Source organism: Coregonus clupeaformis, unplaced genomic scaffold (assembly GCF_020615455.1).
Source record: "Coregonus clupeaformis isolate EN_2021a unplaced genomic scaffold, ASM2061545v1 scaf0351, whole genome shotgun sequence".
Lineage (NCBI taxonomy): Eukaryota > Metazoa > Chordata > Actinopteri > Salmoniformes > Salmonidae > Coregonus > Coregonus clupeaformis.
Window position 1 is genome coordinate 66,527 of NW_025533806.1, and position 22,803 is coordinate 89,329.

Here is a 22,803-nt window from a genome sequence, read left to right on the forward strand (position 1 = left end):
AAATGATTAATTTGTGAAGCATGGATTTTCATATTTAAGTTGAGAAACATGCAATTTATTGAAAGTGTAATAAGAAAGGCATACATGACATTGGACAGATTCATAGGATGGACATACAATTGGACAACCCTACCTTTTACATTCAATTTAATTTGAGACAAACTCATTTTTTTAAGCAAAGTATAGGTTGACAGCAAACGCAAAGGCTTATTCTGTAATTTGATATTTAAAGTAGTACAATCATACAGTGTAGGTGTTATTGATAATTATTCAGCTAAATATAGAATTGATGTTAGTAACAATCTGTGATTAGGTAATATTCCTTATGGCAGTGATCAATACTGTACCTCATTGATTGACAAACCAGAATGTTATTTTAATTCAGGGAATATTCAAAGCCCATGGTTGGAATGATCCTGGTTTGCTGGTTGGAATCTGGAAAATAACAATTGTTGACATTACTCCTGAGCACTAAGTTGGATTTCAAACAGTCATGGTTGCCACGTGAATAAGGTACAGTATATTGAGCTGGTGACTTGCCGGTTCCATTTCACTCCCTACCCCTTCTCCTTGGCCCTAACTCATTTATGTTTGCAGATCTATAAGATGGAAGCAGTATGAAAACTCCATATTCAAATTGGCAAACATTGATGGGTTAGAGTCAAGCATTATGGGTTGGGGTAGGGAGCGAATTGAGACTGGCTGGTGGTATCACCTTACCTTCTGAGTAAAGGGGGTGTTGCAGGCCAGACAGGTCCTTTCTGGGGTAGCAGGGCTGTCCAGGGTAAAGGGCCCCACCACACCAGCCTCTACCCGGGCTGCTGCCACTGCGTCTTTAATGGCGAAGAACACAGAGCTACCCAGGAACAGCACTGGCTCTCCGATACCCTGTAGAGAAGAAGATTTACTTTATCGTCAATTGTCCTCGACAGAACACTCTTCACTGATGAATGTAGACGCCAAAGGTCTTGGTTATAGACTATAACTAGTTTAACTATAGTTTTTCCTGATCACACACACACTTCTCTCACCTTAGATGAGTAGATGGCATGTGGGTTGTCAGAGCCTGAAAGCAGGTAGACGTTGAACTGCAGTGGTATGTCACAGACAGCAGGGATCTTGTACTGGGAAGGACCACGTGTGTACAACACTCCCGATGGAGAGAACTTCAGCTCCTCCATGGTGTACAGACCCAAACCCTGGATGAAGGCGCCCTCAATTTGGCCAATGTCTACAGAGGGGTTGATGCTCCTTCCAATATCCATAACAATGTCTGTCCTCACCGTCTAGACATGGGCAGAAAACATAAAATTGTGCATATTTAATAGTACAATTTACATTTTAGTCATTTAGCAGACGCAGAGCGACTTACAGTAGTGAGTGCATACATTTTGATACTTTTTTTCTTCTTCATACTGATCCCCAGTGGGAATCAAACCCACAACCCTGCCGTTGCAAGTGCCATGCTCTACCAACTGAGCTACACGGGACAGTGTGACATGATGAATATGTTCTAATTTTACCATCTGAACCTAAGATAAAAGGTAAAGTGTGTAATAGATACTGGTTGTGTAAGTGAGGTTACCCTGTAGTCTCCAGTGAGACTGTCGACCTCCACCTCACTGCAGCAGGCACCGTAGGTGTAGTAGGCATACGGCTGGCCCTCCTGCTTCTCCCAGTCCATGTGGAGGTCATGACCCCTACACAAACATCAGCCATTTATGTTGAGATATATATATATACACACACAACCGTTCAAAAGTTTGGGGTCACTTAGAAATGTCCTTGTTTTCGAACGAAAAGCAATTTTTTTGTCCATTATAATAACATCAAAATGATCAGAAATACAGCGTAGACATTGTTAATGTTGTAAATGGCTATTGTAGCTGGAAAAGGCTGATTTTTAATAGAATATCTACAGTTGAAGTCGGAAGTTTACATACATTTAAGTTGGAGTCAAAAAAACTTGTTTTTCAACCACTCCACAAATTTCTTGTTAACAAACTATCGTTTTGGCAAGTCGGTTAGGACATCTACAGTGCCTTGCAAAAGTATTCAACCTCCTTGGTGTTTTCCTATTTTGTTGCATTACAACCTGTAATTTAAATGGATTTTTATTTGGATTTCATGTAATGGACATACACAAAATAGTCAAAATTGGTGAAGTGAATTGGAAAAAATAACTATTTCTAAGAAATAAATAACGGAAAAGTGGTGCGTGCATATGTATTCACCCCCTTTGCTATGAAGTCCCTAAATAAGATCTGATGCAACCAATTACCTTCAGAAGTCACATAATTAGTTAAATAAAGTCCACCTGTGTGCAATCTAAGTGTCACATGATCTCAGTATACAGCTCTGGAATTACTAATTACTATTTATAGGTATGTTGTTCGGGTGAAATTAACATTTTTGTTTTATTCTATAAACTACTGACAACATTTCTCCCAAATTCCAAATAAAAATATTGTCATTTAGAGCAAAAAAGATGCAGTGTTGTTAGACCTCGAATAATGCAAAGAAAATAAGTTAATGTTCATTATTAAACAACACATACTAATGTTTTAACTTAGGAAGAGTTCAGAAATCAATATTTGGTGGAATAACCCTGATTTTCAATCACAGCTATCATGCGTCTTGGCATGCTCTCCACCAGTCTTTCACATTGATGTTGGGTGACTTTAAGCCACTCCTGGCACACACATTCAAGCAGCTCGACTTTGTTTGATGGCTTGTGACCATCCATCTTCCTCTTGATCACATTCCAGAAGTTTTCAATGGGGTTCAGGTCTGGAGATTGGGGTGGCCATGACAGGGTCTTGATCTGGTGGTCCTCCATCCACACCTTGATTGACCTGGCTGTGTGGCATGGTGCATTATCCTGCTGGAAAAACCAATCCTCAGAGTTGGGGAACAATGTCAGAGCAAAAGGAAGCAAGTTTTCTTCCAGGACAATCTTGTACGTGGCTTGATTCATGCGTCCTTCACAAAGACAAATCTGCCCGATTCCAGCCTTGCTGAAGCACCCCCAGATCATCCCTGTGGCTGTGGCTTGTAGGCCTCTCTAGGACTCTGTCTAACCATTAGACGACCAGGTGTTGTGCAAAGCTGAAAATTGGACTCATCAGAGAAGATGACCTTACTCCAGTCCTCTACGGTCCAATCCTTATGGTCTTTTGCAAACCTCAGCCTGGCTCTTCTTTGCTTCTCATTGATGAAGGTTTTTTTTCTAGCTTTGCACGACTTCAGCCCTGCCCCTAGGAGCCTGTTTGGAACCGTCCTCGCCGTACATGTCACCCCAGCTGCCGTTTGCCATTCTTTTTGTAGGTCACTTGATGTCATCCTACGGTTGTTGAGTGACATTCGAATGAGTTGGCGGTCATCCTGGTCAGTAGAGAGTCGTTTTCGCCCTCTGCCGGTCTGTAGCTTTGTTGTCCCCAATGTCTGCTGCTTGACCTTGTTCTTATGAAGCGCCGTCTTTGACTTTTTAAGGATGGAAGCAACCTGACGCTCACTGTATTCCTCTGCCAGTAAAGCCAGAATTGAACCCTTCTTTTCCTCACTCAAAACTTTCCCTTTCAACTCTTTTGGCATGGTCAATTGTTATTTTTTGATTAATATTACTTTTGAGGTAATATTAGCACTGTTTTTGCCATCCAGCTGGTCCTATTGCAAGAGGATAGTGATAACCACAGCAGTGGTTTTTATACTTTTCCCCGTTAAATAAGATTTGGTTCAGGTGATCACCTAATCAGTACCTAATTCAGTAGAATGAGGTGTGCCTGTGTTGGAATTCAACAGACACTGGAATGGAATGGCTGTCATACATGTAGAGATGCTGATTTAAGAAAAATTTGCAGTGGTCTCTTAATTTTTTCCAGAGCTGTATATACACCTGTTCTGAAAGGCCCCAGAGTCAACAACACTAAGCAAGGGGCACCACCAAGCAAGCGGTACCATGAAGACCAAGGAGCTCTCCAAACAGGTCAGTGACAAAGTTGTGGAGAAGTACAGATCAGGGTTGGGTTATAAAATAATATCCGAAACTTTGAACATCCGACGGAGCACCAATAAATCCATTATTAACAAATGGAAAGAATATGGCACCACAACAAACCTTCCAAGAGAGGGCTGCCCACCAAACTCACGGACCAGGCAAGGAGGGCATTAATCAGAGAGTCAACAAAGAGAACAAGGGTAACCCTGAAGGAGCTGCAAAGCTCCACAGCGGAGATTGGAGTATCTGTCCATAGGACCACTTTAAGCAGTACACTCCACAGAGCTGGGCTTTACGGAAGAGTGGCCAGAAAAAAGCCATTGCATAAAGAAAAACAATAAGCAAACACGTTTGGTGTTCGCCAAAAGGCATGTGGGAGACTCCCCAAACATATGGAAGAAGGTACTCTGGTCAGATGAGACTAAATTTGAGCTTTATGACCATCAAGGAAAACGCTATGTCTGGCGCAAACCCAACACCTCTCATCACCCCGAGAACACTATCCCCACAGTGAAGCATGGTGGTGGCAGCATCATGCTGTGGGGATGTTTTTCCATCGGCAGGGACTGGGAAACTGGTCAGAATTTAAGGAATGATGGATGGCGCTAAATACAGGGAAATTCTTGAGGGAAACCTGTTTCAGTCTTCCAGAGATTTGTGACTGGGACAGAGGTTCACCTTCCAGCAGGACAATGACCGTTGCATACTGCTAAAGCAACGCTTGAGTGGTTTAAGGGGAAACATTTAAATGTCTTGGAATGGCCTAGTCAAAGCCCAGACCTCAATCCAATTGAGAATCTGTGGTATGACTTAAAGATTGCTGTACACCAGCGGAAACCATCCAACTTGAAGGAGCTGGAGCAGTTTTGCCTTGAAGAATGGGCAAAAATCCCAGTGGCTAGATGTGCCAAGCTTATAGAGACATACCCCAAGAGACTTGCAGCTGTAATTGCTGCAAAAGGTGTCTCTACAAAGTATTGACTTTGGGGGGGGTGAATAGTTATGCATGCTCAAGTTCTGTTTTTTTTGGTCTTATTTCACAAGAAAAAATATTTTGCATCTTCAAAGTGGTAGGCATGTTGTGTAAATCAAATGATACAAACCCCAAAAAAATATATTTTAATTCCAGGTTGTAAGGCAACAAAATAGGAAAAATGCCAAGGGGGGTGAATACTTTTGCAAGCCACTGTACTTTGTGCATGACACAAGTAATTTTTCCAACAATTGTTTACAGACAGATTATTTCACTTATAATTCACTGTATCACAATTCCAGTGGGTCAGAAGTTTACATACACTAAGTTGACTGTGCCTTTAAACAGCTTGGAAAATTCCAGAAAATGATGTTATGGCTTTAGAAGCTTCTGATAGGTTAATTGACATAATTTGAGTCAATTGGAGGTGTACCTGTGGATGTATTTCAAGACCAACCTTCAAACTCAGTGCCTCTTTGCTTGACATCATGGGACAATCAAAAGGAAATAGGCCAAAAAGAAAATTGTAGACCTCCAGTCTGGTTCATCCTTGGGAGCAATTTCCAAACGCCTGAATGTACCACGTTCATCTGTACAAGCAATAGTACGCAAGTATAAACACAATGGGACCACGCAGCCGTCATACCGCTCAGGAAGGAGATGCGTTCTGTCTCCTAGAGATTAACGTACTTTGGTGCGAAAAGTGCAAATCAATCCCAGAACAACAAAGGACCATGTGAAGATGCTGGAGGAAACAGGTACAAAAGTATCTATATCCACAGTAAAACGAGCCCTATATTGACATAACCTGAAAGGCCGCTCAGCAAGGAAGAAGCCACTGCTCCAAAACCGCCATAAAAAAGCCAGACTACGGTTTGCAACTGCACATGGGGACAACGATCTTACTTTTTGGAGAAATGTCCTCTGGTCTGATGAAACAAAAATAGAACTGTTTGGCCATAATGACCATCGTTATGTTTGGAGGGAAAAAGGGGGTCGCTTGCAAGCCGAAGAACACCATCCCAACCGTGAAGCACGGTGGTGGCAGCATCATGATGTGGGGGTGCTTTGCTGCAGGAGAGACTGGTGCACTTCACAAAATAGATGGAAGGAAAATTATTTGGATATATTGAAGCAACATCTCAAGACATCAGTCAGGAAGTTAAAGCTTGGTCGCAAATGGGTCTTCCAAATCGACAATGACCCCAAGCATACTTCCAAAGTTGTGGCAAAATGGTTTAAGGACAACAAAGTCAAGGTATTGAAGTGGCCATCACAAAGCCCTGACCTCAATCCTATTGAACATTTGTGGGCAGAACTCAAAAAGTGTGTGCGAGCAAGGAGGCCCAACTTATTGTGGGAAGCTTGTGGAACGCTACCTGAAACGTTTGACCCAAGTTAAACAATTTAAAGGCAATGCTACCAAATACTAATTGAGTGTATGTAAACTTCTGACCCACTGGGAATGTGATGAAAGAAATAAAAGCTGAAATAAATCACTCTACTATTATTCTGACATTTCACATTCTTAAAATAAAGTGGTGATCCTAACTGACCTAAAACAGGGATTTTTTACTAGGATTAAATGTCAGGAATTGTGAAAAACTTAGTTTAAACGTATTTGGCTAAGGTGTATGTAAACTTCCGCCTTCAACTGTACATATGCGTACAGAGGCCCATTATCAGCAACCATCAGTCCTGTGTTCCAATGGCACGTTGTGTTTGCTAATCCAAGTTTATAATTTTAAAAGGCTAATTGATCATTAGAAAACACTTTTGCAATTATGTTACCACAGCTGAAAACGGTTGTGCTGATTAAAGAAGCAATAAAACCTCGAGACTAGTTGAGTATTTGGAGCATCATCAATTGTGAGTTCGATTACATGCTCAAAATGGCCAGAAACGAATAACTTTCTTCTGAAACTCGTCAGTCTATTCTTGTTCTGAGAAATGAAGGGTATTCTATGCGAGAAATTGCAAACAAACTGAAGATCTCGTACAACGCTGTGTACTACTCCCTTCACAAAACAGCGCCAACTGGCCCTAACCAGAATAGAAAGAGGAGTGGGAGGCCCCGGTGAACAACTGAGCAAGAGGACAAATACATCACAACAGTTTTCAGCGGTGCTAACATAATTGCAAAAGGGTTTTCTAATGATCAATTAGCCTTGTAAAATGATTAAACACAACGTGGAACACAGGACTGATGGTTGCTGATAATGGGCCTCTGTACGCCTATGTAGATATTCCATTAAAAAAATCAGCCGTTTCCAGCTACAATAGCCATTTACAACATTAACAATGTCTACACTGTATTTCTGATCAATTTGATGCTATTTCTAATCGACCCAAAAAATTGCCTTTCTTTCGAAAACAAGGACATTTCTAAGTGACCCCAAACTTTTGAACGGTAGTGTACATACATACACACAGCTATCTACTGTAAATATATACACAAATATTTAATGTATAATTGTATCTTTCCACATTGGGTAACTGTAGCAATATTTTACACATAGGCCTACAGTCCTAAAAGTCAATTGTTTTGTATCCGCAATAGTGAAATAAAATACAATATGTAAGGTGTAAAGCTTCTATAAACTCATATGTGTTTGGTCTGCATTGAAATCTAGGCTGAATCTCATTACCTGTAGTATCCAGTAGATGACAGACTGATCTTTTGGAAGAACGCTGAGTTCACCTATTTCCCACAACACAAACACCAGAAATAGGGAATTTAGGACCATCTCGATATTCATGAACTCACTTAAATCCCTCTGTCCTACTTAAAATCATTTTGTCATGGGAAGTGGACATCAATATGAAATACCCAGGTCTGCCATGTGCCTCCTGGGTTCTGTTTCCTGACAGGTTCCAGTCTTTGGTACAGGGTCTCACAGGCATCCTAAGGGACAAGAAAAAGAAACGCACAACAGACCGGTTGAACATGACTGATCAATTGGTTGAATATCCATACTAACAGGCCAACAGGAAAATATCCACATCAGGTGTTGCAGCACCAACTAATCTGGGATTGCAGCACCAACTGATCTGGGATCAGGCTAGCTGGGGAGATCCCAGGCAATACTGTACCTTCACGGCCATGCCGTTGGCGTCCGTGCCAAAGGAGGCGGCTGAGGGGCAGGTGTTGGGCACAGCACTGGTGTTGGTTTCTGTGATGTGGATGAGAGAGGCGGGGATGTGCAGCTCTCTACTCGCCACCTGGAGATATTGATTGATGAATTGATTGAATGTAAAAAGTACATACAGCCAAGTACAAGCAGTACTCATTTACGGAATAGTTACATCGTTAGTAGAGAATGTGTACTACAAACATTATTTCACTCAAACTAGTCAAGCTAAGGGAGAAAGTACTGTACCTACCTGTTGCATTTTAGTGTGTATTCCCTGGCCCATTTCTGTCCCACCATGACTGACTAGAACAGAACCATCCTTGTAGATGTGTACCAGAGATGCAGCCTGTCTCTCACACACACAGACAATATCAAACCTTTATTTTATTGATTCATTATGTATAATTTTATTGACTGATTTGACAGTGCAAGGCAAAGCTAACCTGGTTAAGGAAGCCGTCTGAGAATGCGATGCCATACTTAATGGGTATCGTGGCCATGCCTCTCTTCTTCCAGCGGTTCTGCTGGTTAAACTGGCCGATGGATTTGCGTCTGCTGCCGTAGTCAGACTTCTCCTTGCATTCGTCCCAGCAACGCAGGAGGTTCTTAGGATCAAACTCAAACTTGTAATGTGTCAGGGACACCTCCTTGTACATGTTTATCTCACGAATCTGCTCAAGAAAGAGAAAATATTAAATGAGAACTGTGTTATAAAGTGTGTAATAAAGTGTATACAGTACTTTATATATGACATCTATAAAGTATTTATAGCATATTGACTTTATTGCATATTGGTATTTATAGCATATTCAGCTATTCATCCATCTTAATGATCTCCGACGTCATCAGTTTTTGAACAGACAGTCTGTCATGAGACTACCCACTTTTGAGATATTTCTCTGTTTATCTAAATTATATTTTCCTCAATATAAGGCTCTGGTACCACCCATTCTATTATCATAGAAATATAATTAGCTAGATTATATTTATACGGCATTCCTCCCTGTTCCCCTTACCCTCCCTGACCCCTAACACTTGACCCCTGACCTCTTCAGCGTTGCGGCCCAACTTCATGGCCACGTCGTTGATCATGTTCTCTGTGACCAGCATGCTCTGGGGCACGCCGAAGCCTCGGAATGCCGTGTTGGAGGGCAGGTTGGTTTTACACGCCACCGAGCGACCTCGCAGGTTGGCAACGTTGTACGCATTGTCCAGGTGAAGGAGAATCTTCTCTATTACCTGGAGAAAGGGAGGGGGCAAAGAGCTCGGACACTGTCTATGACAAGCATAGAGACTGAGTCTGGTATTAGGTTTCAAGGATGACTTGGGGTTAAGAATTGAATGGTGAAAGGCAGAGGAAGAGTGACTCACCAACAAAGATTCATCTGCAGTGTTTCCGGAGTTGGCGTAATAATGTAGATCAGCAGCCATTATCCTCCCATCGTTCATAAAGCCAACCTGGAGACATTAACACATTATCAGTCAAATCTACAGTAGCACTTAGAGAGACCTCAAAGGCACCGACAGTCAGTCACATCACAAAGCCTTGAGAGGGGTAGCACCTTGTGTTTGCCCAGGACAGGGTGACGGGCCCCAGTGATCAGCATGTCCTCTCCTCTCTCCAGAACACAGCGCACGGCCCGACCAGTCCTGGGTAGAGACATCAGAACAGGCCGGGATTCAAACAAACACATAAATGATGTTTCGGATTCATAGAGTACCATTGCATTTGGGTTAAATATGTAATGTATCATTGGATCAAGTCTGTTCTTTTTGAAGTATTTCACTTACTTCCATGCAGCCACAGAAGTGATGCAGGCTATGATGGACGTTTTGGTCACTTTCCCTCCAAATGCTCCGCCAACTCTCTTCACATGACAGGACACTCTGTTGGAGGGAATCCCAAGAGTCTCTGCGATGGATTCCTACAGAAAAGACAGACTGCCAAATGAAATGTTTCCTATTAGGAGTAATGCCTTACACTTCAACAGTGACCATTTTATATATTTTCTTATCCTCAGGGATGGAGATTGAGGGGGTAGAGTTGACTGTACCTGGGCATAGGTTGGGTGTTGACAGGAGAGATAAACCTTGAGCTCCCTCTCCTCTCCAGAAGGCACAACAACCATGCTCTGTGTTTCCATGTAGAAATGCTCCTGACCACCGAGCCGGATCTCCCCTGAGATTAAAGACCACAAAAGACCACAACAAGACCACAATACGCTTCAGTACATAGACTAAACCGGTACAAACAACACTCAAGATAGGAACCAGGTTGACACACCTAGTATGCATACGAAACTAAGACATACTGTACCTTCATAAATGTGGTCAACCTTATCAAAAGCCTCATCCACATTGCCTCGCTCGATCATCCTCTGGGGCAGAAAGAAGGACTGTTTCTCAATAGCCTCCTCAACAGTGAACACTGGGTCTGGCAGATCCTCATAGCTGATCTTCACTACAGCCGCCCCTCTCTTAGCCTGCTTCCTGGTGTCAGCCACCACTGCACACACCATGTGACCCACGCATGACACCTGAGGAACAGAGACGTACATAAACCTGGCAATAACGTTTGTGAACATAGTATTAACTAACAATCATGCATCTGTGTGAGAATGGCCTTCATACAGTACATCATACACTACATGACCAAACGTATGTGGACACCTGCTGGACGACCATCTCATTCCAAAATCATGGGCATTAATATGGAGTTGGTCCCCCCTTTGCTGCTATAACAGCCTCCACTCTTCTGGGAAGGCTTTCCACTAGATGTTGGAACATTGCTGCGGGGACTTACTTCCATTCAGCCACAAGAGCATTAGTGAGGTCGGGCACTGATGTTGGGCGATTAGGCCTGGATCGCAGTCGGCGTTCCAATTCATCCAAAAGGTGTTCGATGGGGTTGAGGTCAGGGCTCTGTGCAGGCCAGTAAAGTTCTTCCACACCGATCTAGACAAACCATTTCCGTGTGGACCTCGCTTTGTGCACGGGGGCATTGCCATGATGAAAAAGGAACTTCCCCAAACTGTTGCCACAATGTTGGAAGCACAGAATCGTCTAGAATGTAATTGTATGCTGTAGCGTTAAGATTTCCCTTCACTGGAACTAAGAGGCCTAGCCCGAACCATGAAAAATGGCCCCAAACCATTATTCCTCCTCCACCAAACATTACAGTTGGCACTATGCATTCGGTCAGGTAGCGTTCTCCTGGCATCCACCAAACCCAGATTCGTCCGTCGGACTGCCAGATTGTGAAGTGTGATTCATCACTCCAGAGAACGTGCTTCTACTGCTCCAGAGTCCAATGGCAGCGAGCTTTACATCTCTCCAGCCGACGCTTGGCATTGCGCATGGTGATCTTAGGCTTGTGTGTGGCTGCTCGGCCATGGAAACCCATTTCATGAAGCTCCCGCCGACGTTGCTTCCAGAGGCAGTTTGGAACTCGGTAGTGAGTGTTGCAACCGAGGACAGACGATTTTTACGCAATACGCGCTTTAGCACTCGGCAGTCCCCTGTGAGCTTGTGTGGCCTAACACTTCGCGGCTGAGCCATTGTTGCTCCTAGACATTTCCACTTCACAATAACAGCACTTACAGTTGACTGGGGAAGCTCTAGAAGGGCAGAAATGTGAAGAACTGACTTGTTGGAAAGGTGGCATCCTATGACGGTGCCACATTGAAAGTCACTGAGCTCTTCAGTAAGGCCATTCTACTGCCAATGTTTGTCTATGGAGATTGCATGGCTGTGTGCTCGATTTTACAAACCTGTCAGCAACGGGTGTGGCTGAAATAGCCGAATCCACTAATTTGAAGGGGTTAGTATATACACAGTTTTGTATATACACAGTATAGTGTGCATGGTGAGGTGAATAAACAGCATGGCTACTCATATACTGTATGAAAACAACAACACATATGATATGACACGTGTGATTCTGGTTGTGTCTCTGATGAAGCACTACAGTACCTCATTCTGAGCCAGAATGTCCTCGTCTATGCCTGTAAACGTCCTGAACTTCTTCCCTGGGATGTCTTTAGAAGTGATGACATCCACCACACCTGGAATCTGAAGAGCTTCACTGATATCTATGTCTCTGTTAGGAGGGGTAAAATACAGTTAGTAGAGAGACAGTCATTTACATACTAACCAATACTAGCTCTCATTTCATACGGGTTAGGATTATACATGGCGCTGAGTTTATATTCATTCGGTCTCATTTACAGTGAATGACGTTCAGATAAGGATCTATGGTGCTGTATACCCATTTAACAATGAGGATAACAACCTATTGAGGCCCACATGTGGTCAATTACAATATAGCACTAAACCCACCATGCTGGTTTACAATAGCCAGTCTCTCTACACTGGTGTGTCTATGAAGCCCACTTCCTGTCCAATGAATAGTGAATGTGTGAGTAAGGTCTATACTTTGTGTTCTATACAACCTGGATAAGACCCCTGTTATTACTGTTGGCTGTGGATAGAGGGTTCTATTGGATTTTTATAATTCAATATTTATTAGGGATGTTGATTCAGCACAGTGCAGCAAAATGAACATCTTACGATTCCTCATTAAATGAGAGGTAGTATTGGTGATTATCTGAATGATTGGGACTCTGCTCACTGTATGGTCTACACCAGGGGTGTACAACAGGCCTGCAAGTGATTTTAGGAAAATAAATTTGATTTTAAATTTAGGAAATCTGTTCAAGTATTCCCACAAATAAAAAGAGACATATGTGATCGAGTCTCAATGTAATCAAGGTATGAAATCTCCCACAGCTGAATCTAGTTGGCTACCCCTGTGCTACACAGTGGGCTCTATTTTCAGCTGGCGTTAAGCCAGCGCAATTGTCAAACACTCGCTCGTTTGCAATTTCAACCCGTTAAAGCCGGTGCTCTTCTATTTTCAAACACTGAGCTCGCTTGTGCTGAGGTGGGAGGGGTGGCTATATCTGAGCTGTGTCCTTAAAAAACATGTGACAAAGTGCCAATTTCAGTATGTGCTGGTGGGGATATTTAAGACCAACCAAAAGCTGGTCTTAGTGGTAACGGTTGGTTATGGCATGTATTTTGACAACGGAAGCGTAGCCTATCCAGCCGTGACACACAGTGCTCATATGCACATGGAACAAGAGAGACGTGTTATTTTGTGCCCATAAACCCCATATTTAGAAACAAATAAATAAACCCCATGTATAGCCTCTCAATAAAGGCTGGGTTTTTTTGTCCTGCCCAATCCATTCGCAAAGTAGTCAAGACTATAGGAAAGGGTTTGGCTTGTAAGACCGCTATTGACCCGTGCGTAAATCTAAGTGACATAATAAAAAGAAAAACAAATCTCCATCAAAATCCATCAGTTTAAGCGACAGATATTCTTTCCATGGGCTGCGTCTCAATCCACCGCGTCGGCCTTCCTCAGCTGCAGTGGAAGGTGGCCGAGCTACAGCGGTGTTTGTCAGACCATGAGACATCCCGAAAATTGGTCTTCTCACGAACACGTCTGACCTACAAACTAAGCTATGGAAAGATGAGACTCTCTCACGAACACAATGGTTACAAGTGTCACAGGACTCGTCTGAAGGTAACCTGGTACCCTTTAAAACATTTACGGAAGTATTGAGGTAGTTTCTTATATCTCCTAGATATAGGACAGACACTTCAAAACATTATTCCTTATGATTACATTTTTGACTGTCTGTTTTGCCATTTTTTTATGTGTTATTCAATGTGTTTCTATGGGCTATAGTAGTAAAGGCCAAATTCAATATATTTTATCAAATCATTTTATATATTTTTTGGGATACCTACAGGGGTCCTAAAATTCGAAATGATCCATGGTATGACCATCTTAAAACAATCAATATATATATTTTTTTTAAAAGCTTTATTAGAAGATCAAGTTTGGGAGCAGCAAAACAGTAAGTGGAAATCCCTTTTTTGTATTAATTTTTTATCTATGTAGGCTTTGTACATTATTCTAGCCAGCTCCTTTTATTATTTTGGATGGGCAACTTTGATTGGGGTGGGGGCCACAAAAAAACAGAACTCATCATGTGGGGCCGCAGTGGCTCGTGGGTCTGCGTACCCACATCTTTAGCAGCCCCCCTCGTGACAGCGAAGGGAAACATTTTAAGTTTTAAAGTTAATTTCCTGCAATTCTGCACATTTTGCCATGGGGCATAGAGACAATGATGCTGTTTTAAAGCAAGTTTGCTACAATACTACACATTTTGCCATGGGGCAAAGAGAATATTTAGTCATTTTATAACTAATTTCATGCAATTCTACTAATTTTCCATAGGGCGGAGGCAAATGTTTGAAGTTTTTAATATGATAACTGATGATCAATGGGCCCCACCCCGGTCGGTAATTCAACCATGCTTACTACAAGTTTAGATAGATTAGTAAATTAGTCTAGAGGCTAGCTAAGAAAAATTAACTGACATGGCCTAATTGTGTGACTGCTTATGCACAACAAACTTTATGCACCTTGTATATTCTATTGTTCTTACTCTCAACAGTAAGTGGAGACCCCGACTGAGTTCCTAAAACATTTTTTGGGGGGTTAATTTTGGGGAGGGGGGGAATTGGTCTGTTGGCCTACAAAAGTGGGGCCTCAGTTGCCCATCCCTGATGTAGGCTATATGCCCATCGTGGAATGAGAGATGAGCTACTACCTGGCCTGATGACTCCTTGCTGTCCCCAGTCCACCTGTTTGTGCTGCTGCTCCTGTTTCATCTCTCCTGCCTGCGGCTATGGAACCCTGACCTGTTCACCGGACGTGCTACCTTGTCCCAGACCTGCTGTTTTCAACTCTCTCTACCGCACCTGCTACCCCCTCTAAATGCCCGGCTATGAAAAGCCAAGTGACATTTACTCCTGATGTACTGACCTGTTGCAACCTCTACAACCACTGTGATTATTATTTGACCCTGCTTGTCATCTATGAACGTTTGAACATCTTGGAGAAAAATCTGGCCTTAATGGCCATGTACTGTTATAATCTCCACCCAGCACAGCCAGAAGGGGACTGGCCACCCCTCAGAGCCTGGTTCCTCTCCAGGTTTCTGCCTTTCTAGGGAGTTTTTCCAAGCCACCGTGCTTCTACATCTGCATTGCTTGCTGTTTGGGGTTTTAGGCTGGGTTTCTGTATAGCACTTTGTGACATCTGCTTTATAAATTAATTTGATTGATTGATACTTTGGTGACACTCGTATTTAGAAACATTTAAGTTATTTTCCTGTAACAATTGCTTGTTTTCCATTTCATTTTATTAAAAAACAAGTCCTTAGTAGGCTACCCTTACCTTACTATAACGAAAGCTGGTTCAACAGCAATTCGTCTGGTGTCTTTCCTATGCTGGCCATGCATTAGCCAAGTAGCCTATCCATAAAATATTTCTAAATGGTCTACTCATGAGGCTTTTGCTGATATGGTTTTGCATTATTCACAATTTAAATAGCTTCCCTGCAGTGCATACTCCAATCGGCTTGTGTCCATCCCCATTTCCAAAGAGCGCCTCTTGCCCAGTTACCAAAGAAGCACTTTTCCAAACAAATAAAAATAATTCAGTCCTATAACGCCATATCAATGGTAGGCCTAGGCTATATCTTCATTATTGAGAACGTGCCTCACACATACAATACCATTTACGGGAGCCTAGTATTTTTTGAGGAGTAGTGTGTGTGTAAAGGCTTAAACTCGTTGAAGCCAATTACCACAGTGTTGACTGTCAACAGTCCAAACATATTGATCAAACACTGGATGTTTTTTTTTTTTTTTTTTTTACTGTTGCTATCACTCATTACTGTAGCCTATGCTATTTAAAAAAACTGTAGTATCAATTCACAATGGACCAGGACGAGAATATTCCATTCCTCCAGCCGAATTGGAATTGATGATAACGCACAGACTGGCAATAACCTACAGAACTTGAGCCAAACGCATGCAGTATTAAGCCATGGAACGCCTTGATTGGCCAGTGAGTTGCCAAGTCCTCGTCACACCTACAACTTGTTTATTCATCGCGCCACCGCCAACTATTGTGCTCATAATTCTGGCTGTGAAAATAGCACAAATATTTCTGACACACCCCCTGACCTATAACCCTGACCTATAACGCTACCGCCAGTGCTCAGATGTACCATTGCTTTAGGTTTGTTAAAATAGAGCCCAGTATGTTACCAACTAAAAAAGTGGTTTGTGAGGAAACATATCCATGAATCCTTTACAATGTTCCCCAGGACTTACAGGATCTTAGCGTGCGGTCTGGTGCTGGTGACCAGGACTAGGTGGAGCTCTCCGTCCGTCTTGGGGATGTCATCACAGTAAACAGCCTCTCCAGTAGCCTGGCTGATGGCTGAACGGTGCATGATAGGCCGACCTACTGGGTCCTCACCACTCTGGCCCTTCACCACAGACTGAAACACACACACACACATCTTCATGACAGCCTGAAATGTAACCATGTTTGTTTCCAGACCAATCAATCCAACTTTATTGACCCCAGAGGAAATGTTGGTTTGTAGGCAGGGGTAATCTCTCCTGGACAGACTACATGAATTGACCAAATTATGTGAGATTCAGGCAGGGGTAACATGATAAAACCATGATTGTTAATAAGAATTTTCTCTTAAAGGAGAAGTTTGCAAATCAAAATTGTCGATATAAATGGAATGTTATAGAAGGGTCCAGACATTTTTTTCTTTTTACTTACCCCAACCAGCGATTCACTTCCTCATCCTCGTTGTGCAGTATGGGGGCTCTGAAAAAACATTAACAAATGCTCCAAAAACAACCAAATACGTCCTTCTAGAAATGGAAACAGTTTCAGTATAATGATGCAGGTCTTTAGATGTTGTACACATGAAATGGTGTCATTCCGAACTTCATCCACAACTTTATATTCCATTTTGTGCGACTCCAACTGTTTCCCCTATCCAGCTGTTCCATTCTCCATGTAGCCTGCTGCTAGAACAGACGGAGAGGTATTGCTCGAGTCACAACAAAATGAATGACACAATTTCACGTGTACAACATGTAAAGACCTGCAACACTATACTGAGCGCTTTTACGTTTCTAAAAGAACGACTTGGGTGTTTTTGGAGCATTTGTACATGCTTTGTCAGAGCACACGTACTGCACAATGAGGATGAGGAATAGAATCACTGGTTGGGGTAGGTGAAATCGCAAAAGTCTTCTTTAACCGACTTCTCTGGTAAAACATTTTTATAAAATAAACAGACCTGGAACTCTTGTAGGCTGGGCTCTAGCTGTTTAGGTAGGGGACGTATTCCACTTCTGATCTCTTCTGATAGGTCCTCCTTGATCACATTCTGTACAATGCCAATACAGTGACAAAAACATACCTATATTTATAAATCTATATTTAGAGAAACATTTAGCAAATCCAAGTTCCAAATTTCAAGTTTGCCAAGTAGGCTACCAAACTGAATTTATCCAGATCATTATTATCATCATTGGGCAAAGAGTGACCCAGTCCATACCATCTCCCAGAGCTTGTGCAGCATCTGCAGATTGAACTTGAAGAGGAGGCTGAGAGTTAGGGACCTGCGGAACTCCACCTGTCCCCCGGGGTGGGAGGGAGACAGGGATATCTCATCTAAGAGCTGGGTGTAGGCTTCACTCAGCGTCTGCTCATCCCACTTCCTGGAGGGGGGGTGTGTGTGTGTGTGTGTGTGTGTGTGTTTGGACGTGGGGGGTATAAAACAGGCAAGGATGTAAAACACAGATAATGTAACACAACAAGAACATTACTGATGAGGGTAACAAGGAAACGTATGAATTACAAATAAGTTTAGCTAGCTCTCCTCAAAAGAAAACAATAGCCTATTATCCAAATCCTCCTAGCTGTGTGAAAAATTCCCTCTGTACCTTCCGATAACTGCAGCACATGTTTTGGTGGCGCTGACAGTGCACGGCCCTACACCGCCGTAGTAGATACTAAGCTCCTTGACCACGCTGGAACCCTCTGTGAACATGACCCTCATCCCAGTGGTCACTGTGGCCAGGGCGTTCTCCTTACGAGGGGCCTGGCGGAAAGCTCGCATAAACTCTCCCTGCAGAGACACATTAGATTGGGAAAACTTTATTGCTCACGCAGTAACAGGATTGAACTCACCACGAGGCCAGGAGTTCTTCCTGGTGAGGTCAAATGCATTCTCAAGAGGTTCTCCATTCCCAAGTGGCTTCTTACTGTACCTGTCTAGATACTGGTATGAACACAGACAGGACTATCTCATCTGGTTTTAGAGATGTTTTTCCAAACCCCACAAAGAAATCTTTATTCAGCTGGATTTCTTGTCTTCCCCCTGGTATAGGACCAATTAACACAATGACTTGTAATACTTCAATACAAACATGGTTATATTTAACAGAATAATTTAAATGAATGAAAATGGTAACTACTGACAACTCACTCTTTGACACCACATTAAGTGTGCAGTTTCCAGCAGCGAACACAGGGTTCAGGTCTGAATTTGGATATGCACTGACAATATTGCCTCCTATGGACTAACACACACAGAAACACGCCATAAATATGTTTAACAGTCAAACAAATGCAAAAACACATGTTTACCAGTGATCCCCTCAGGGTAGTTAAGACATAGAGATTTGGACAGTAATGTGCAGCACAGCTGTTAGCCTGGTTCCAGACCTGTTAGTGCTATATAGCCAACAATGACCAAAGGAGCTGGCAAGACCGGACAAACAGATCTGGGACCAGGCTACAAAGTTGTTAGGGAATGACAGAAAACAGATGATTCATACTCACGGCCACGTTGCGGATCTGCTGTCCTCCCAGGTTCCCCAGCTGCTGTAAGAGGGATCTGTATATCTCTGTCTTCTCCTCAGGCAGCTCCTGTACCAGCCCCTCCAACAGGGCCTGAACCACAGACAGACTGCAGCCAGCCCCGATACACACACCTACACACACACACACCAGACAACATCAACAGACAGAACAGACACACATGAACAGTTCTAAGAAAGAGAGATAGAGAGCACTAACCCTGAGGAGTCTTGGTAACGTCAAACAGCTCCTGGACTCTGGTGGGTGATATTATTATGGGATGCTGGACACCTTTGAACTTGATGTCTGGGCCGATGTTGGTGTTACCCATGACCAGCGGGGCCTGAGGGTGGCTGGTCTTCAGCTGGATCAGTTCCTCCAGAGACACAGGGGAGACCCACACCATCCTGTCTCCACGGAACAGCTGACTAACCTGGGGCTCTGTCTCTGCCATCAGCTGAGTGGAGAATAGTGGAGAATGGTCAGGATATAGATATCGCTAGGTTATAGACTAACGAGGATATAGACCGTTTTAACAACATTACAGACTATAAGACCTACGAGGTATTAAAGCTTGTTTAAAGCAAAATAACAGCATTTTGCCAATTTGGTGTCAATTAATAATTTGGTCTTGTGTAAAGGTTGTTATTTCAGTGATTTTAGACTGAAGAATGGTACTTTTTGACTGTTACACAGGGACATACAGTACGTGATGAGAGCATATCACACTGTAATTCCCTATTTGACCACTAGTCCAGCTGTCTTACTATGAGTTCTGGGGGGAAGATGAGATCTTGGGTGGGGTCCAGAGGGAGAAGGTCCTCCTGGTCAAACAGCTGTGGTGGAAGCTCCTGGAAGACACAGTCAATCTCTTTTTATAAAAAAAGTGTGTTGAATCGGAATAAATGCAGCAATGTCATGGTATTGTGAACTAGAACTTTCCAATATCATTAGTGAGGTGGTAAAACAATACCATGATTGTAAATTATATTATACAGTTAAGCCATGCAAATTTAATTTCATGTTTAAAGGGGCAGTTGAAAAAGTAACAAAGTGGCCTCCCCTGTTTCTGTAAAAAGCTGAGGGATGGGGCTAGAGAAACACTCTCAAATGCATAGACAGAGCAATGCATGCAATGACTGACCATCCATGATATGAAAATTATAGTTTTAATCCATGTTTTGAGGCTATATAGTGTTTCTTTACATTACTTTGTTTACAAACGTTAGAGTAAAACAAGCTTATATTTTGGGTTCTGATGTGGTACGACCGTTGAATTAAACCCATGAGTCATTTACAAGTTATATTTTTCAAGAATTAATGGGTACATATCATTAATTTACAAGTCCAAAAATTGATGTAGCAACTGCATATTTCACGATTTAGAGCAAAGATAAATGTCCTCAAGCTTCCAGTAAAGAGATAAAATACTTCCTCTCTGGCTATGGCTTAACCATGCCTCTTTTAGCCTTCCCAAGTCAGGCAAAAATCTCTTGATTAGGTCACTAGGTGTTGAACTAAGGTTAATATAGTATTTTAACAAGAGGGTCTACTTTTTTTTAATGCATTTTTTTTATTTTTATTATTCGCTCAGTCGCCTCACTTTTCAAAAAAGGAAAACTGTTAAACATTTAATAAAATGTGTATGGACTTATGAATAGAAAGAGTCACTCACATTCTCTGATCTCTCTGGAGGCGAATCTCCATTCAGACAACATCCAGCACCATTACCAGTGGCTTGACAACAGTTTGATTCCTAAAGATGGATTACAAGGATGGATTATACATTTACTTTACAGACAGTAAATACAATGCAATGCATGTGTCTGTTATGTGCAATATAATGTATACCTGACTAAAAGTTTTGCAGCCATCAACAATGGGACGATATCCTGTGCACCGGCACAAATTGCCTCCAAGTGCCTCTGTGATGTCCTCCATGTTGGGCTGTGGTTTGTTCCTCAGTAAAGTGTACATGGACATCACCATGCCTGGAGTACAGAACCCACACTGAGACCCATGGGCCTTGGCTATACGCTCCTGCAAGCACACACAAGCATATAATCCAGTCAGCCACACTGAATGGAGAGGTTCATCAATCCGTCAGTCCATCCACCCATCGTAGGGCCTACCTGTACTGGGTGCACCCTGGTCTTGGTGTTGCCAATGCCCTCCACAGTGGTGACGGCTGCCCCCTGAAGCTGGCAGACTGGCAGCAGGCAGGCGTTGGCAGAGTAATGGCTAGTAGGTGAAGGTAAACTGGCCTAAGTGGCATTCACTTTTCAATATCAACATAACAATGTCCTCCAAGTATAATAGAGAACATCATAAGTAAGCCTTTGAAGACACTGGAAGATAAATGTTGGATTTGTCCATGCATCAGTTTTTTCATGCAATTTGTGTCCAAAGAGCACCTGCTGCCACACCTACAGACCCACTATACGCTTCATACAAAAAAACACGTTTTGCCTATCTCATCTAAAGGAAAGGCCTACTTAAAAGTTACTATCTCAGTATGACAATATAGTATTCATCAACAGTATAACATTCATAAAATCTGTCAATAATTTATCAAAATCCTGGATGTTTGTTGAGGGCTGAAAGGATACAGGATGGTCTTGGTGCTGGGCTGGTAGCGAGACACCATGACAGTACAGGCTCCACATCCTCCTCCTCCACATCCATACTTGGTCCCAGTCAACCTCACTGGAGTCAGGCACGTCAAGGAATATAATAGTATATGCCACTTAGCAGACATTTTATTATCCAAATGGATTTAAAGTACATTTTTAGTATGTGTATGTGATCAATGCAGAAATTCAACCCACAACGTTACCAACTGAGCCACACAGGAGACACTGTTTGGGCTAGACGATCTATCAGTATCCATCTTTCCACAAACCATAACATTAAATGATTTCAACTGAGATCTTATACAGACAATCCTAATCATATGAAAGTGGAAACTCACAGTGACACGCGCAATGGAACTATATCTGATAAGCTACTGTACTTATAGGCCTTAACAAGACTTTCACACCTTGAACTCTGGACTGGCTTGGTGGGTAAACAAAAAACACGTATAAAATCAGTGCATCACCTTAGGCTACCCATAAAGTATGAATTTATATAAGCTACTCATTGTGCAATCAGTTGTCTATAGGCTACACAACTTCTGTCCGTTTTTCTTTAAGATAAATGTTAATAAGAATATAATCATTTAAATATATTTTTTCAGCAAGGAAAGGATACATCTCTCTCTGAGGTAAGACAGTAACATAGTCTCTGGGTCTGCATTGTTTTCGGTCACCTTTTTGAAAGAAAGAGGGAAATCTTGTAAAGCACACCGCTACTCATTTGAGTTTTTCGGGTGATTCTTGGAGAGCAGGCCTGAAGCCTACAGCCAGTATCTTTGGTACAAACAAAGACGACGGAAGTAATCATTGGACAACAACAACATTAGCAGCCATGCAGACAGTTTTGTAGAGGAACCGTATGTAGTAGGCTAAAGTTAGTGAATGTGCAAAGTGCTACAACTTAAACCAACGTACAGCGAATGCACAAAACTTAAGACAGTAAATGATTTACCTTTTTACCGTTGACATAGAAACACAAGCAGTCGGTTTCTTTCTTCTCACTCATTTTCCTCTCATTTGCGAATTGAAGTCCAGTGTTGACTGTTTCTGCGACTACTCCATAAATCACCCAGAGACCTCACACGCTTCCTTGACGAAAGCAAATCCAGCCGCTTTCCTGCCGTTTTGAAGCACTTTTCACCTAATGGTTGATATACAACAGACCCCTAAACCAGTTGATAATTACTGATTTTAAATCGATATGATAGGACAGAGTACATTTGGGGTGCATAGCCTACTGT

The 22,803-nt window shown here is 42.4% G+C and overlaps 1 protein-coding gene across 1 annotated transcript; it reads right to left on the reverse strand.

Moving 5' to 3' along the window:
- Window positions 1-33: 33 nt before the first annotated feature.
- aox6 (aldehyde oxidase 6) lies at window positions 34-22,803 on the reverse strand. The gene is made up of 31 exons (XM_041870278.2): window positions 22,515-22,803; window positions 22,179-22,236; window positions 21,536-21,632; window positions 21,059-21,167; window positions 20,778-20,966; window positions 20,602-20,682; window positions 19,694-19,777; window positions 19,146-19,383; window positions 18,909-19,060; window positions 18,553-18,646; window positions 18,335-18,444; window positions 18,008-18,192; window positions 17,620-17,782; window positions 17,359-17,448; window positions 16,364-16,533; window positions 12,077-12,203; window positions 10,422-10,641; window positions 10,159-10,283; window positions 9,896-10,029; window positions 9,667-9,754; window positions 9,476-9,562; window positions 9,152-9,343; window positions 8,548-8,775; window positions 8,355-8,450; window positions 8,064-8,192; window positions 7,801-7,875; window positions 7,619-7,671; window positions 1,586-1,700; window positions 1,032-1,286; window positions 721-888; window positions 34-435 (listed from the first exon to the last, which is right to left on the reverse strand). Exons 1-31 carry the CDS (start codon window positions 22,566-22,568, stop codon window positions 382-384), a joined length of 4,020 nt encoding a protein of 1,339 aa, XP_041726212.2. The 5' UTR covers window positions 22,569-22,803; the 3' UTR covers window positions 34-381.

What these genes read in the sequence shown, in the direction of transcription:
- aox6 (XM_041870278.2), bottom strand. Translation starts at nt 22,568, where the DNA reads ATGAGTGAGAAGAAAGAAACCGACTGCTTGTGTTTCTATGTCAACGGT. An exon ending in CCAGGGTGCACCCAGTACAG is followed by an intron (nt 20,967 to 21,058) that starts GTAGGCCCTACG and finishes GTGTGCTTGCAG; the next exon opens with GAGCGTATAGCCAAGGCCCA. An exon ending in ACTTCTGTGGCTGCATGGAA is followed by an intron (nt 9,755 to 9,895) that starts GTAAGTGAAATA and finishes GTCTCTACCCAG; the next exon opens with GACTGGTCGGGCCGTGCGCT.